The 18,188-nt window shown below is 37.3% G+C and overlaps 1 protein-coding gene across 5 annotated transcripts in view; it reads left to right on the forward strand.

The window, feature by feature from the left end:
* The window catches only part of NCKAP5 (NCK associated protein 5), a 970,844-nt gene that overhangs the window by 491,245 nt on the left and 461,411 nt on the right, over positions 1-18,188 (forward strand). For all 5 annotated transcript variants that reach the window (XM_064382824.1, XM_064382825.1, XM_064382828.1 and 2 more), the window contains one exon: positions 14,223-14,356. In XM_064382824.1, coding sequence (XP_064238894.1) covers positions 14,223-14,356 — 134 coding nt within the window. The remainder of the gene's footprint in view (positions 1-14,222; positions 14,357-18,188) is intronic.

Below are 18,188 nucleotides of genomic sequence, written 5' to 3' on the forward strand. Positions count from 1 at the left end.
ACCCTTTGTAATTTGTGGATGCTTTGCAGTTCTTCTGGCCTAAGAGATGGAGAGCCTCTGTTGTAGGTATTTGTATGTGGAAGAGTTATAACCTATGTAATGGTACACCTGTGTAATGACACACTTGTTCTGCGTGACGGTGGTACTAAGATGGCAGGTAACCCTCACTAACTGGAACCATTTTTGTGCAAGTTGAATCTGATTCTTTGATTATAAATCATGAGAGTCTTAGCCTACATAAAAAATGTACACTTGTGGAGCAATGTACATAACATTCAAGGCCTTGTTTAAAAAACATCTTGTTTTTAATATTGTTTTCTGAAGAAGGAGGCAAAATTTTCTAGAAGGGCTTTCAAGATACTAATATAAACAGGATGAAAATGTTTTATGATCTTGCCAATCACTTTTCCTTCTTCATGCAGTGGTTTAATTTTGAGCTTATAGAAAGGTCTATATTGCAGAGGAAAGTAGTTTATATGAAATTTTTGCAATAAATCTAACTGATCCAAATGCATAACTGTACCAAATTCTCAAAAATTTGCTCTATTGTGGACTGCCTGGAAAGGGAGACTTTGAAGAGGATCTTTGAATCTTTTCTGTGCACAGCGACAAAGACTTATGGAGGGCTGGATCACCCTGGACAAATTGGCACCTTTTAGGACCTTAGTTGGACTTAGTGACCTCAGGCACCCTTCCAGGTCTAAAAACTTCCATTTCCCTTTTATCATAAGACCTCTAGAAAGGGGCAGATATTAATGTGTCCATGTGGAAAAATAGCTCTGGCTGCGTTCAGTCAAGTCTGACAAAGCCTTCCAGGAGAGACCGCTTCTGAATGAGAAAGAGCTAAACATTCAGCCAGAAGTGGGAACTGGGGAGAGGCCAGGAGATTACAGAAAGGGCACCTGAGAACACAATTTCTGACATTCATTTAAAGTACATGCAAAAGACCTGTAGTCACAATGTATGCATTGTTTCTGTGAGCTTTTCTATAGCCAACAATGGGCCAGGCAGATATTCTATTATTAATAGTAGTGATTGTAGTCCTCATTGGCCTTTTATGAGTAGTATTGATACCATGTGGGACCGTGTTTTCCATCTGCTTCCTCTGACGACTGTGTTGATCACTGAGAAAGTGAGATTATCTATTGTGATGTTCTTCTCCATTGATACAGTTAACAGAGGGGTTAGGTATACTTTCAAAAGAGGCCCTCAGATTGTCTTTTAAGAGTATATGTTTTCCCTTTCTGTAGATTAACTGCATTCACTCAGCTCGTTTATAGGTCTTTAATGATTTCCTCATAAAAATGATATTTCTGTTTAACCTTACCTTCCAGAAATAACACCAACTCTAATTCTTTAATATGCAATACTTTCAATTTTCTTCTAACTTTGGTAATTGTATGAAATAAAATACTAAAGCATTGAACCAAAGCTTCTGATTAGTTCCACATTGATTTTTTAAATATTCTAGTTGACCTTTTAACAGCATGATAAAATGTAAAAGTTTGCATTTGCTAACAAGGGTAAGGGAAACTGCTAAAAGTCCTGTTTTAAAATTTTTAGGTTTCTCATATAGTCTAATATGAAATAATGGAAGCTGGCTATATAAAAACCAACCCAGTGTTCTGAAGGCTTTGTTTAAAGAAATATTCTTATTTAAAGAAACTTTCCACAATGAAATGGGAAGTATGAAGGCATTCTTAGTGTGTTTTCCAAATAACTAAAAAGTAGTTGTGAGAAATTAATCATTACTGAGGTCCTCTCTGGCAGATTTAAAACAAAAGCTTCAGTAGCACCTTGTACAGTCGGTTGTTGACATTATAATTATTCTCCTACTTTAAAAGTGCATAATTATCATAGCAAATACTCTAATTTCTAATACACATAATTATACCCATTCACTGAAGGAAGGGATATAAGCATTTCAACTACAGGTTAAAAAGGATTCTTAGTCTGAATAGTGTTTTTTTTTCTTTCTACAATTCTATAAAATCTAGTAGGGTGAACAAAAAGAACACTGCAATGTACTGTCCTTAAAAATAGGATTATAAATGGCTTTGTTTGGAGCTCCTGCAAATCCTCTAAAAAATTAAATTTTTGACTTAATAGTTATGGAGCAAAAGTGAGTCGCCAGTTAAGAGATTTGAATATGAAGTTGGGACTGCAATCTCGGGGCTGTCGGGAGAAGGCACTGGTAAGGGAAAGAAAATGATGGAGTAAAATGTATCAGCGGAGCTTCTAAACCAGAGAAAATTTCATCACATTATGCTCAGTCAGGATTAAGACTGAAAGTTGTTACCGACAGAAACTTTGCAAACCTAGAACTAGCCGCCCACTAAGGCAGTGGGAGGTCAAAAGGATTCATGTGGAGCTTAACTCAACAAGTATGTATTCAATATTCTGGAAAGCTCAGAAATATGCTAATATTCTATGGGGTTTTGTGTCTGAGTATGAGGTCTAATCCTTGCCTAAAGAAAAGTATGCTCTTTGAAGAGATAGGAAATAAGATATTATTGATTATAATATAATATATAATATAAATATATAATTATATATAATTTATTTATATAATTAATATTAATATAATTTATTATTATATTAAACTTATTTGTATATCATTATATAATGATTAATATATCATTAGATATATGTGAAACGCTTAGCAAAGACTATGACATTATATAATTTGTAAAAAGCTAAGTTATAAAGCAAGAGCACAAGTATGTGGGATAAAACATAAATTAGGTGGGCAGTGAAGTAAGAGAGACATCAGAGTTCAGGCACAGTAGGTGTTAACCTTCGTAGTAAATATAGCTAAAGTTCAAGGCTGGAGCGTAGATGAGAGAATGAAAAATCTTGGAAGCCTCTGTAACAAAGAACAACAAGAGAAGCATAGAGACTGAAAGTTTGAAAACGAAACTAGCCAGAGAATTTATTTGTTCTTCACTGATGGTTGTGTAATACAGACAGAAAAGGAACAGAGTCAGGGGTAAAATGGGGCATAAATCTGTACCCCTGTGTGGTTCAGGGTAGAGAACTGGAAGCAAAAGTTGTGAAAACAAAAACAAGCAAAAACCTGAAATGTCCCTTCCTTGTATAGACCGTACCATCTCCACAGAAAAGGAAACGATGTTTAAGACTTCAGTCAAGTATGAAGGCATTTAATAAAATTGACTTCTGAAAACTTCCAAAGGGATAGAATAGTAAGTAGCTGCTGTTAATTGTGATCAATTAACATGACAACTGAGAAAGATCTGTGGCCAGGGGAGATGAATGAGTCATTGACGTTTATAAAAGGACCCACTGATTGAGTAAATCAAGCTGTTTTCTAAGTCAAGCTGAGAATTGAGCCTTTTGACTAAATAAACTCAAGGAAAAGACTGGGGTAAGGGAAAAAGTGTCTGAATTTGGCAGCTGACTATTGATAACAAGCCTACCTACCTGGCTTATTACTCAGTGTCTTACTTTCCTTGGTCAGCCCCTGTAAGCATCAGATATTCAAAGACTTAAGAGGAATTAGTTTTCTGAAAAGCTTGTAGAAGTCACAGTCACAAAGTCAGTGAGCCAGAAAACCCTGTGGAAAGGCCTTTTCCAAACCAAGGAACCATTGCTAATGAATGACAGTAAGGAACTTCTTCCTTTTATTGTAGTATCTCACTTCTACAGTCTACCCTGAGGAAGAATTATCCTGCTTAAATATCATTTAGATTCTGTCGTTCTCCTCAAAATCTACTGATACTCCCAACTGTTTTGGAATCAAATTAAAACCAATGCCTTTGGTGTCTCTATTTTATCACTCTTCTTCCTAACTGTGTAATGTCCAATATCATTGTTTCAACATTGCCTTGCTTGATTCACGCTAACCCAAACACTGTGCCCTTTGCCTCTTAAATCTTCACCCACTAATTATCCAAAACAAGGATGCCAGTCACCTTCATCAATAAATTAAGCAAAATTTATACTTTCAGTAACCCCCAAAATATGTATATACACACATGCCCCATTTATAGACATTGTATTTAATCTTGTTATGTCACTAATGTAATTTATAATTGCTTATGCTTTTCCTGATATGGTTGTGGCTAATTTTATTGCTGCATAAGATGTGACAGTTGGAAGGGACCTTACCATTTGTGTTAATTTAGAATCTTTAAGATGGAGGGAACCCTTCAATAATTAGAAGAGACACAAGAAGGAAACAAGATTTTCTTGTTTACAGGCCCTGGAGGTACATGACACACCTGACGGCCACACATGTGGAAGTCCTGAAGCACATGAACCAATGCCTTTACTGGGGTCCAAGGTGTTATCCAAACAGGTTTCCTAAGGGGAATGTTGATTGGTGAGTTTAAAGCAACAGGTGTGAGTTCCAGATGGTCACACTGTGACTGAGGGTTAGTCACCGTGGCATATCTGCATAGCTCATGCAGGAGGTAGGGTCAGCAGGGCCAGTCAAGCAGGCTGTGTCTAGCTGACCCATAACAAGCAGTTGTGTAATGCAGATATCTGGATTGAACGCATTGAGGATCTAGGAGTGGGAGTTAGGTGTAGAACTGGAAATTCTGCCAAAGATGACTGGGCCCTTCTTCTGGTATGAGAGAATCCAACTCATATTTTAAATAGAAGCCAAGTCAACAGAAAATTATAAGAACTTACTATGGCAGTTTAGAAGAAGGTCCCAAGAGGGTAAGTGTATTTCCCAAGGTTACCTAGCAAGTTAATGAGAAGACAGAAACTCTAGCCCAGTCTATTAGCCTCATGCCTTCTCCATTGTAGGAATCATGATGTGAAAATGAAGACACTTTGATGAAAAATGTGAGAAGTTGATGAATATATAAATTTCCATCCTATTTTTTTCTGCTGTAGGATGATACTAAAAGCAAAACTGTATTACTTTGTATTGTGAATACGGTGTTACCATTTTATTCTTCATTTGTAGCCCTAGTTGATACATAATAAAGACCATTGACTATGCAATAAACAAATTATTTTCTCTTTGGAGGATCTCAAAATTTGTGGTAATATTTTTCCACCATGCCTTTACAATGCATATCAATCTCCATGTGCCAGACCTTCATTTTATCTTGCTTTTCTTCACAACCCACCCTGAAAATACTCCTCTCATTAAGTTCACATCTGTATCCCCTTGCTAAGTAATAAGCACATATATAATCTTTGTCTAAGAAAATTTAGTCATATGGGGTACTTCACCTGTTCTCACTTCTTATAGAGCTCCTGCCTAGCATTGAGGACATTTTTAAGATCCATCTAACTGTCCATCTGTCTTATTTGTCCTTGAAATGTCTACTCTCTACTCACCCTCCTCCTCTTCTGTATTTCTTTATCTCACCCTTTCTCCTTTCTCTTCCAAAAAAAAATATATTAAAAAAAAAACATAAAAACCAAGCTCTGCATCTTTTTTTAATTAGAATAAAAGCTTTGTCTCTCTTGGGTGATGTTATCAGCACTGCAGATATATACTTGGCTGTTTCTATCCTTGCATCTCAAAATCTGATTCTGATTCTTCTGTTACAGCCAACAGTATGGGTTTTTAAAAAATCAATTCTTAAGTTCCTTATCTGATTCTCTTCTTCTAGGATGACTGAATCTTTCATAACTAATGGGGATATTGAATTCAGAGAGCTTTATGGGGAAAATATATTGCAATATGTGTGCAAAACAAAAACAAGGCTACAATTAGATGTAATAACTATAGCTTAATTTAGATCCATTTCATATTGACTTGATAGAGTGGGTTAATAGAGTTTTCCCATTAAAAACTAGATTTCATGAAGACATTAATTTTTCTGCTGATGTGTTTGGCTTATGGACTTCTAAAGAAAAAAGTTATCAATTTTAGATTCTCAATAGGTAGGGAGATAATTAAAATGATTATTGTGGGTCTCCGTGTAATTCTTAAGATGTTTCAGTATACATTGGGTGTTGATTGGTGAATACCTGGAGATACCTGTGACTGTTTGGACACATTTTCTAGAGGGTAGCTTGCTTCTCAGAGTTCACATTTCTCAAATGAGCTCATGTGTTTTTCCATCAATGCACAAGAATATCATTGAATCCCTTTGTCCTTCTCTAGTGGCTTCTATTCATTTCTTACCTTGTTTAAGATCCCTTTATTATCCAAGAGTACTAATGTTTTCCCCATGATTCTTTCATTATAAAGTATGACTCAATTAGAATATTATCACTTGAACACATTTCAGGAAATCTTTTGAAACAGACATATAGCGAATACTACTCAATTATCATGTATTTCAGACATCAGTCCAGAACAGGAGACTTGAGATGAGCTGATACCTCATGACACTCACTAGGTAGGACCCATGGAGGGCTTGGAGCCTACGTGGGAAGTGCCTCTTGTTGTGCCTGGTGTTTCATCGAATATATGCCACATAAGGTGGTGCTAGAATTTCCACGCCAAATAAATTCCTCTTTCTTTTCAAAATTCTTTAACTCTTCTTTAACTCTGGCAGTATTATCACCCACTGATATAATAAGAATCACCAACTATAATTAGACCTGGAATGGAGGTATTTATTGGCTTTCCATATTTGAATCAAGTGTTAATGTCTTAATTTCATTCTGAAGTTTTGTCACACCATACATCAAGCCATCTGTTTGAAATCATACTAAGAAATGAGAATAAAAAATAATGTATTTTAGGGAAGGCCAAATACAGGGTTATATATATTCTAGATGGCATTTGTGATTAAGTTAGCCTCTCCTTTCTTACATCAAAAATATGTTTAAAATGTATTTTCTTTCAGGATTAATGTATGATCTGCTTAGATACACATTTTTGAACTTTTTGAAATATATAACTACAATTTTTTTAAATATGTAGTGGTTATGAAAGACAAATGTTATACAGAATTTATCTAAAGTAGCTGAATTATATTAGACAATATAAGCTGTATAATTTTAGTTAGCCATATCTTATTTTTATACGGGACTTTCAAGTTTTTGCTTTACCATACATTATTTCACCTATTATTCACAGTGATACTAGGAAATTGGCATGGATGAGTTCACCGTCCCCAATATGCAGAGGAAACTGGCTTAAAGCAGTTAAGTTTTAAGTTAAGTGGCTTGTCCAAAACCATTTCTCTAGTAAATGGTGCAGTACAAACTAAAAGCTGGTAGCATTATTTAATTTATTATATTTATTTTAAATATTTAAATATTTATATAAATAGTTTCCCATTCTATAATTTAGCCTCTTAGTTCTTTCTCCACACTATAGTCAGAATGAACTTTGCCAAATCTTTTTTTTTTTTTTTTTGAGATGGAATTTTGCTCTTGTTGTCCAGGCTGGAGTACAATGGCATAATCTCGGCTCACTGCAACCTCCACCTCCCAGGTTCAAGCAATTCTCCTGCCTCAGCCTCCTGAGTAGCTGGGACTACAGGCATGTGCCACCATGCCCAGCTAATGTTTTTGTATTTTTTTTTTACATGATGTCATTTATTTCATTTTTTTTCATTATTATACTTTAAGTTCTGGAGTACATGTGTAGAACGTGCAGGTTTGTTACATAGGTATACAAGGGCCATGGTGGTTTGCTGCATCCATACCCCTGTCATCTACATTAGGTATTTCTCCCAATGCTGTCCCTCCCCAGTTCATCCCCTACCCTTCTATCCCTTCCTAGCCCCCACCACAGGCCCCAGTGTGTGATGTTCCCCTCCCTGTGTCCATGTGTTCTCACTGTTCAACACCCATTTATAAGTGGGAACATGCTGTGTTTGGTTTTCTGTTCTTGTGTCATTTTGCTGATAATGATGTTTTCCAGCTTCATCCATGTCCCTGCAAAGGACATGAACTCATCCTTTTTTTATGGCTGCATAGTATTCCATAGTGGATATATGCCACATTTTCTTTATCCAGTCTATCATTGATGGGCATTTGGATTGGTTCCAAGTTTTTGCTATTGTAAACAGTGCCACAATAAATATACGTGTGCATATGTCTTTATAATAGAATGATTCATAATCCTTTGGGTATATACCCAGTAATGGGATTGTTGGGTGAAATGGTATTTCTATTTCTAGATCCTTGAGGAATCTCTACAGCAAAAGAAACTATCATTAGAGTGAACCAGCAACCAACAGAATGGGAAAAGATTTTTGCAATCTACCCATCTGACAAAGGGCTAATATCCAGAATCTATGAATAACTTAAACAAATTTACAAGAAAAAAAAACCCATCAAAAAGTGGGCAAAGGATATGAACACTTTTTAAAATAAGACATTTATGCAGCCAACAAACATATGAATAAAAGCTCATCATCACTGGTCATTAGAGAAATGCAAATCAAAACTACATTGAGATACCATCTCACACCAGTTAAAATGTCAGTCATTAAAAAATCAGGAGACAACAGATGCTGGAGAGGATGTGGAGAAATAAAAATGCTTTTACATTGTTGGTGGGAGTGTAAATTAGTTTTTTTGTATTTTTAGTAGAGATGGGTTTTCACCATGTTGGGTAGGCTGATCTTGAACACCAGAGTCAGGTGATCTACCCATCTGAGTCTCCAAAAGTGTTGGGATTACAGGTGTGACCCACCCACCACGCCTGGCTGCCAAATCTTATATATATATATAAGATATATATATTATATATACATATATATATATATGTATTTTATTGCATTTTAGGTTCTGAGGTACATGTGAAGAACATGCAGGATTGTTGCATAGGTACATACATGGCAATGTGGTTTGCTGCCTCCATTCCCATCACCTATATCTGGCATTTCTCCCCATGTTATCCTTCCCCAATTCCCTACCCTGCACTGTCCCTCCCCTAGTCCCCCGCCCCCACAGACCTCAGTGTGTGATGCTCCCCTCCCTGTGTCCATGTGTTCTCATTGTTCAACACCTGCCTATGAGTGAGAACATGCGGTGTTTGATTTTCTGTTCTTGTATCAGTTTGCTGAGAATGATGGCTTCCATGTTCATCCATGTCCCTACAAAGGACATGAACTCATCGTTTTTTATGACTTCATAGTATTCCATGGTGTATATGTGCCACATTTTCCCTGTCCATTCTATCATCGATGGGCATTTGGGCTGGTTCCAAGTCTTTGCTACTGTAAACAGTGCTGCAATGAACATACATGTGCATGTGTCCTTATAATAGAACGATTTATAATCCTTTGGCTATATACCCAGTAATGAGATTGCTGGGTCAAATGGAATTTCTGTTTCTAGGTCCTTGAGGAATTGCCACACTGTTTTCCACAAAGGTTGAACTAATTTGCACTTCCACCAACAGTGTAAAAGTGTTCCTATTTCTCCACATCCTTTCCAGCATCTGTTGTCTCCAGATTTTTTAACGATCGCCATTCTAACTGGCGTGAGATGGTATCTCAATGTAGTTTTGATTTGCATTTCTCTAATGACCAGTGAGGATGAGCATTTGTTCTTATGTTTGTTGGCTTTATATATGAGGCTGCCAAATCTTAATCAGATTATAACCTTTAGTTGATTAAACCCTCAGTCACCATTTTACTCAGGCTATAGTCCCAAATCTGTCATGTGATGTTCATGGTCCTATGTGGTCTAGCCCTTGTTCATTTCCACCTGCATCCCATGCCACTCCTGTTCCCTGGCTCACCAGCTTCCAGCCACACTGGGCTTCTCTTCCTCCTTTCCCACATGACAAAGGGCTTCCCACTTGCTGCTCCCTGCCTGGAGTGCTGGTCCTTCTCTTCACCTGGTAACACCTAGTCATCACAGAGGTCTCAGTTTAAATGTTACCTTCTCAGAGAAGCCTTCCCCTGATCCACCAAACAAAATCAGTTTCCCTCACGTTCACCTTTCAGCAAACTCTTAATTAACAATCAGTTTATACTGCTGTATTTATCTGTGTGATGTTTGTTTATCACTGGCCCTCTCCATTAGTCTGTAAGTCTAATGAAGCCAGGAACCATGCCCATTTGACTCATTGCTGGTTTCCATCTCTAGTTCAGTGTTTGGCACATAACATTTGTGGGCCAAGTAAGTAAATGACTCCATGTTGGTGGTACATAGCTTCTTTTCCAGTTCTCTATTAAATTAGCTAATAATCAGAATCTACATAGATTTTTCTTCGTTTTCTCAGAACAAGCATGTAGAAATGAACTTTTGATACTTTAATAATTTAAGCAAGTTTTACAAAATTATCAGGAGAAAAGTTCAGAAACATAGATTACCCAAGGAAACAAAAGAATCTCCTGCCTTTGAGGTTTCATGAGAGGATGATTCAGTTAAGTTTGAGCGTTCTTGCTATGTATAGGCTATGAGGTCTAGACAAGATTCATTCCGTAGAACCGGGCTTAAGGGAGAAATACCATTCTTTCTGTTTATATGTTTGATTATTTGTCTAGAACTTAACTCGTTGCTTGTGTCCAAATAGAAAAAGTACTTTGGAATCCCACTCTTGATTCGGACTTCTTTTTCTCTACCATGATGTCCAGACAACTCTGCTATAACATGTGTGTCCCTAAAAATCACTGCACTCTTTAAAACTACACAGTGGAAACCACAAGGCTTATGGGGGAAATGGGACTATGGGAATAATACTCAAAACTTTGTCAATGACACAGTAAAAACAAAAAGGTAGGAACCTAATACCTCATAAATATGGTGCTTTACCTTGAAAGAGTTTCTTGTGGAAGTGGATATCAAACGGGATGCAGCTCAGAGGGTACTGTGAAATGGTGGAAGGAATGCTGTCTGAAATTGGAGGGAAAGTTGTAACACCACATGTGGATGGGTGTGGCTCGTAATGCACATGGTAGACTGAGGTCTCTTTGAAATATGTGTGTTTTATCTGTTTTGATGCAGTTCAGCTGAGTGCAGTTTTCTGTGTTCACCTAATTTTTCTCATGAAATCAGGCAATCAGCAAACCTAAGATTTGTGTCATGCTCAAATTTTTTTGTAACATATCATTAGTTGCATTAGAACAAATTAGCGCCTTTAAAAAAAAATGTTACAGCAGAACTGACAGTAGGAGGGGAAAAAAGTGGGAGACTTAGGGTCAGAAAAACTCAGTTCTAGCCCCAGAGCTGCTATTTCTAACCATGGAACCAGAGCAAGCTCCCTTTTTCTCTTTTCGGCCTCCACCCTTATCTTTAGATGCAGGTGATAATAACCAATATTGCTGAATTGTTCTGGAGACTGAATACAGTAATGAAGGTGGACACATTTTGTAAAATGTAAAATATTCTCCAGATTGAAGATATTTTTTGCAGAGTTTGCTCATTTCAGAGTTAGAGACAGCAGCTAACGAAGAACATAGAGTAGCAAGTTAACCCACTCACAGCTTTTGTTCAGAAAAATAGGCAAACCTACCTTTTTACTAATAACAGAGTTCACCTCTGTAAAGGGAAAAAAGAGCCTGTGACTGGCAAATTTCGTGGAACATGTGTTTAATGTCACTGCTTAGACTCAGCCTTTGAGCTGTTGTTTGTGTTCCTGGTGCAGCGATTTGAGAGCTTTGGTAAGAGAAGCCAAGAGAAAGGGAAGAGGTAAAGAACATGGAACGTCTTGCTCAAAGAACATGGGAGGAATTGAAAGGTGGTGATTGACAGGCTTTGGAAATCATCATGAGGTTCTCCTAGGCAGGTGTCTTAAAACCATTCCAGGCTCGTGGCTCTGTGGAGAGAGAGCTGTTGCTCTAGAAATGTGGTCCTGTTGGATTTGTGACCCAGATTTCCATGGCATTTTCTTCTGTTTACTGCTCTTCAGTACCTAATGGTGTTGTGTAAATAACACCAACTGTTCTCCATCCCTCATTGCCTTTCACACTTTCTGCTGTGAAAGATCCAGAACAAACATTTGGGAGACAAATTAAAATTACTTTGGGAACAGATCAATTTATATCCAGAATATAGCAAATACAGAAATTAAAAAAAAAAAAAAACTAGCCAATCTAGTGATACTGGATTTTTCCCATCTTTAGCCATAGTTTCAAATTCGGGTACAAAACTTTTTCATATTTAGAAAGTAGGTGTGGATTACTGTCAAGTTTTCATTAATTTATGGAAATACACCTCATTTGAAGGGAATGTATTTTAGTACACAGCTTTTGCTGATAGACTTAATTCCCTACATTTTCTCTGAGTTACCAGGGTTTTTTTTTAATGCTTTTTTTTTTCATGTTTGAAAAGGCATACATATATTAAAGAGAAAAGATTATTTGTGTGGAAAAGATTCTCTCATGATCATATTTTTGAAACTCTTTAATATGGAAATGAGTGAATCTATATAGCATTCTGTACTTTTGAGGGATGCTGTTTTCTGTGCAAAATGTCATATTCTTCATAGCATGTGCTTTTGAACTATTTAGCATACTTTTTTTCTTTGGCCTGTTTGTTTTTGGAATTTAAGCACTGTCTTCCAAATTCTGTATTATTGGTGACTTATCCATGTTTGTTTTAGTCTAATCAGTCAATACAAAGAGGAATGTCAATTGTCTATATAACTGTAAAGAGTTTATTATAGTAAAATATATATAACATAAAATTTGCCATTTTAACCATTTCTGTAAAGAGTTAACTTTAACCCATTTGTCTTCCACAACCACATTTTTCTTTCTTTCCAAAGCTTTTAAATGTCATTTTCCAAAGTGACAGGATAAGGATTTGATTTTAATTTTGATTTTAGTTTTTCTAATTTCAGCAAAAGTAACTGCTTGTGGGGTTAAAAGTAGACCATCAAAAAGTCAGGCCTTACTTAGCAAAAGGCCAACTTCAGAATCAGTAAGCAAATGTATCTCCAGCACTACCACATATTAGGTAATGTGCTAAAAATGTAAAATATATCTGCACATAAGGCATGGTTCTAATCTGGAACAAATATTTAGGTAGAGAATTGTGATAAATTCACATTAAAAATAATAGTAGGAAGTAAAAGTGAAAACCTAAAGGGTGGTAAAGATGGTAGGTGTTGTTGGAATTCAGGGAAGGGAGGAAATGAAGTGATGGAGGACAAGTTTTAGAGGACATGGCTTAAAGCTGAGCCCGGAAGGAGCCCTAGGTTTTCAATGGATCGACCTAGGGAGCTTTTTACTCAGGAACAACGGTGCAGAGGCGGGGGGGCGTGTAAGCACTTTTAGAGGGTCAGGATTCATGTCTAGATTCTAGTCTAATGTTTCTTTCATCGTCCTCAGAATGCCTTTTTTCTCATGAGTTAGAGCTGGAGAAAATCTGTCTTTGCTATCACTTCCTGTGACTATGCCCCACACAATGCATCATATTTAATCCTGAGTAGTGCATGGTACACAGTCATAGTGTTTGGTTTATTTCAAAACAGAGGTCCTTGTTTCTCTTCTCTCCTTTTAAGTATGTATGTCCCTCACGATCAGACATTGCATCTGTGGTTTTCATCATAGAGTATATATCCTGTGTACAAAGTGCTCAGTTTAGTAACAGCAGTAAAAATAACAGCAGGGATGCTTTTTTAAAAGGCAATAACAACAACAAAACAAAAACAAAACAAAAAAGACATTAGCGTTGCTGACTCAGTGCTATCAGGAGGATCTGAGCTGTGTGCTTTTCACCAGTTCCAGGAATGAGTTTGTGCTGAACCATCCATTCTGTGTCATCCAGTTCCTCTTTCAATCCCTGATGCCCATTCGTGAGATGAGGTAGTTATCTAGGATTATAGAAACAGTGGGTGACTTGGGCTAGTTTTATCTCTGAAGACCTAACTGGACAAAATGAAAACCAATTCTTGAGCATCACTCTCATCAGCTTCATGGTCTAATTAACGAGATTTTTGGCCCTTCTATAAAAACAGTAATGTTCTCTTTCAAGGATGTGCCAGAGATGGAAGAGATGAAATAATTCTGAACAGGTAGTAATCTAACTAATTATTATCTGACTTACTGTGCATTTGATAGTATTTTGGGGTCATAGTTCTTCACAGGATGCCCTCTAGGTTAATGGAAATTAATCAAGTATTAGAATTAAGTTAGCTGAGACTCAAATCTATTACGTTCTGGTTTATGTGACCTTGCACAAATTATTTAGGAATCTCTGATCTTTGGTTTCTTTGTCTATAACAAGAGATTAAGAATAGCACCTATTTCATGGGGGTGTCAGAAGGATGAAATTCATATATATAAAGCTCAAGTTATCACCTAATAACCAACTATTTTATATTTTTGTCATAAACACCTTTTCAAAAGTCATTCCCTTTGCACCTTTTATAGCATGAGAAGCTGATACATGAACTGGAAGAGGAGAGACACTTACGTCTTCAGAGCGAGAAGCGGTTGCAGGAGGTGACCCTAGAGTCTGAGCGTAACAGAATTCAGATGCGTGGCTTGCAGCAGCAGTTCTCCAGGTATTGTTCTTAACTGAGCAGATTGCTTCCTGAGGTGCATCTCTCTCTCTCTACCCAGAACACCTTGGATTGAATGTCCATTGTGTAGGCTTCTGTTGTGTTTGATGATCTAATTTACCAACTGTTTAGAACTTCTGTTCTGACCAAACCATCCTGTCACATCCAGACCAATTTTCTGAAACTTTCCATTTGCACCTGACATGATCTTCATTGAAACTGGTTGTCTTTTCTTCCCTGATGGCTTCCCCAAGGGTCTTTAAGTAAGTTGTCATGGCTTTGCAGCCATTAGGCATGTCCTTTAGAAGGCCAGCCCAGAGGGTGAGAGTTCACTGGTCATCATAATCCTACTTTAAGACAAAGAGAGTGTGAATCTAATGATTCAATAAGCTCTTCCTTATTGCTTAGAGGAAACAGTAAGGAGTGGTAATAAAACAGAAAAAAAAAACAAAAAAACAGTGAGTTCCTGTCATTAAAAAGATGTCACTAGAATTTGGCCAAGCTCAGTGGCTCACACCTGTAATTCCAGGATTTTGGAAGGCTGAGGTGGAGGGGGATCACTTGAGGTCAGGAGTTCAAAACCAGCCTGGCCAACATGGTGAAGCCCCATCTCTTCTAAAAATATAAAAATTAGCTAGGCGGACTGGTGGGCACCTGTAATCTCAGCTACTCAGGAGGCTGAGACAGAAGAATCACTTGAACCTGGGAGGTGGAGTTTGCAGTGAGCCAAGACTGCACCACTGTGCTACTCCAGACTGGGTAACAAAGTAAGATTTCATTTAAACAAACAAACAAACAAACAAAGAGATCACTAGAATTTGAAAGGAAGATTCTGAAAAAGAAGCTCCTAGATTTAATTCTAGCAGTCAGAATCTTTCAGTTTCCAATTATAGTTAATATGAGGGCAGGTGATGGTTCAAACTATTATGTTAAAATCGTTTCAGTTCCATGGGAGGAACCCCCCAGAAACTTGTACATTTACAGCCCTGGGACCAGATACAGGCACCTTGTGAAGGACAATCTTCATTCATTTCTATATTTCACCATTTATAAAATTAGGAAAATAACTTTTCTCTCCTGAGATTATCCCAGGCGGTATCCATGTTTGACAAGTTGCCCTAAAATCCTCATGAGCAAACTGTGTGGGTCTTGTCCTTAACTTTTTACTGGGATTTGGAGAACATTATGACTGGTGATAGATAATATAGCTTTGCCATTATGAAGTTTTTATAATGACAGCTTAACTTTTGGATGTGTTGCAAGGAGAGAACAAACACAGTTGAGCCTCCAGATAATTTACCTCATTATGGCCAATACTGTGCATGTGCTTCAACTTTGGTGTTTCCTCCACAAACCCCTGTTTCCTCCGCAAACCCCTACACCAAAGTTGAAGGGGAAGGATGGATGACTCCTGTGTGGTCAGCATTATAATTTAACACTCTGTTCGACTCCTCAAGCCCATGATAATACACAGGTGCTGTAGAAATGCACCAATCAATACTTTAATAAATGCATGTCCCACCCCTCACAGGCTATTACATATATCACCTTGTGCTCGATTTTTCATTCAGTTTGATGGCAACTCTCCCTTTGTGTCTCCCAACTAACTTGAAATAATAGATCCACCCCTCCAAAGTGACTTTAAAACAAGCACTGCTTTGTAATATTGGTTGTTTTAATGGCATGGGAAAGGAGGAGGCAGATATTGCTCTCCTTGCACTGTCTAATTGAGACGTCTCTATATTCAAGCTATTGATTTAGGTGGCAGGAGACACATGGCATAGTAAATTATATTCATATGATGCCGGGTCATCTGTAAATCAGATGCCAATTCCATACAGATTTAAGTTACGCAAGAGAAGACTACATCCTAGGCTGAAAGATATCATTATGTATACAATAAATAGTGGTGGGTTTTTGCATACTTCTTTTGTGAGGGCTTTTTTTCCTATCATAATCAGTTTTCTCGTGTAAAGTGTCATTGAAACTGAAAAGTTCAAGTCCAGTTACAGCCAGAGAACTAACATAAATTAGCAAAAGATGGGAAAAGCATATGTAACAGATAATTATACAACAATTTGAGTAGATGCACTGAACCATTCATTTCTGATGGCCTTTTATAGTTTAAACTTTGGTTTTTAAGATATTTCTAGTTATGCTTAATCTTATTAATTTAAATCTTTAAAAAATTCTCAGTATTATAGAATAAGCCTATATTGCATCATCCTTGGACAGGGTTAGCATCCAATATGGTCATCTAAGTAATAATTTACATAATATGAATTCTTCTATTGAATTAGAAACTTTTGTATTCATAATTTTCTTTTTTCTCTTGGGTTGATGAGTTCATTTTGTGCATAATGATATCTGGGATGTGGAATTACTTTTGAACATTGTTCATGGGCTGAGGTTGCTTTTGAAAATTAAGCTAGGCCAGGTGTGGTGGCTCACACCTGTAAGCCCAGCAGTTTGGGAGGCTGAGGTGGGTGGATCACCAGAGGTCAGGATTTTGAGACCAGCCTGACCAACATGGAGAAACCTCATCTCTACTATAAATACAAAAAGAAAAAAAAAAAACAGCCAGGCATGGTGGTGCATGCCTGTAATCCCAGCTACTCAGGAGACTGAAGCAGGAGAATCACTTGAACCTGGGAGGCAGAGGTTGCAGTGAGCCGAAATCGCACCATTGCACTCCAGCCTGGGCAATGAGAGTGAAACTCCATCTCAAATAAATAAATAAATAAGCTAATAATAATAACCACATTCTCAAAGAATGTGGTGATTAGAATGTGGTGTGGTTTACAATAAAAGGTAGATTTACAATAAGGCCGATAAAATAAAAACAGAAAATAAAGGTCATGAAAGGAGAATGTGACAAGTTACCACCTTCATACCTTCACATAGCCCAACAAGTGTTTTGAGTATGAACCTTTAATTTACCTCCAAGATTCCTGGCAGACGAGATCAAAAGGAAAAAAAAAAAGAACAAGTAATATGTAGTTATTATCTCATAGCCAAAGGCTACTACTCCTTAAAGAGAGGAACATTATCTCTGTTAATAAATTCATAATAGAATGTAGCACATAGACCACTTCATAGAAGACACTGAAGGATACAGTAGACATGGCGCCAAATGGTGCAAATTAGGATTAGTTCTTGCAAGGGCTACTACTTTCACTATGTCACTTATGTCTGAAAAGTTAAGCCATTTTTCAATTCCTAATATATTGAATAAGAATGCTGGGTTCATGTCTAAGAGATCACAAGTGAAATAAGAACTACTCTGGTGTTTGAAGTTCTCAAGTCAAACATTATACTTCGGATTCCTGGGAACCTCCAAATATATACATGTGCCTTTCTAATACAATTAATGTGGGAGACAGAGACATAAGATGCTGAGACCTGGCCTGGGCTGGGTGGCATGTTTTCTTGGTATGTTTGATTGCCTGGTAGGCATGGAAGCCTCTAGACACTAGTTATGGGATCCCAAGTCTCAGCTTCAGTAACAAGGTGAGGCAATGGAGGGAGGAGTGGATAATAAAGTTAGATGCTGGGACAGTTAAGTACACCTGGAAAGTGGAGTTCAGGTGTCAGGATGAGTGATTCAGGACAGGTAGTCTGAGGCTTAGTTTTATGAGTTTCAGCTCTGTGATGAGCCCGATGGCTTGAAGGCACCAGGCAAGCCTGAACGTTTGTGATTGTCTCTATTAATGAGTAATGGGATCACTTAGGTGATAAAAATTTATACAAATGCTTCAATGAGTAGTTCTTTTTTATATCACCACCAAACCTTCGCCACAATCCTTTCTTCCCTCTTGACCTCTGATTAGGCTAT

This window comes from Aotus nancymaae, unplaced genomic scaffold (genome assembly GCF_030222135.1).
Source record: "Aotus nancymaae isolate 86718 unplaced genomic scaffold, 86718_ANA_hifiasm-v0.15.2.pri h1tg000029l, whole genome shotgun sequence".
Taxonomy (NCBI): Eukaryota; Metazoa; Chordata; class Mammalia; order Primates; family Aotidae; genus Aotus; species Aotus nancymaae.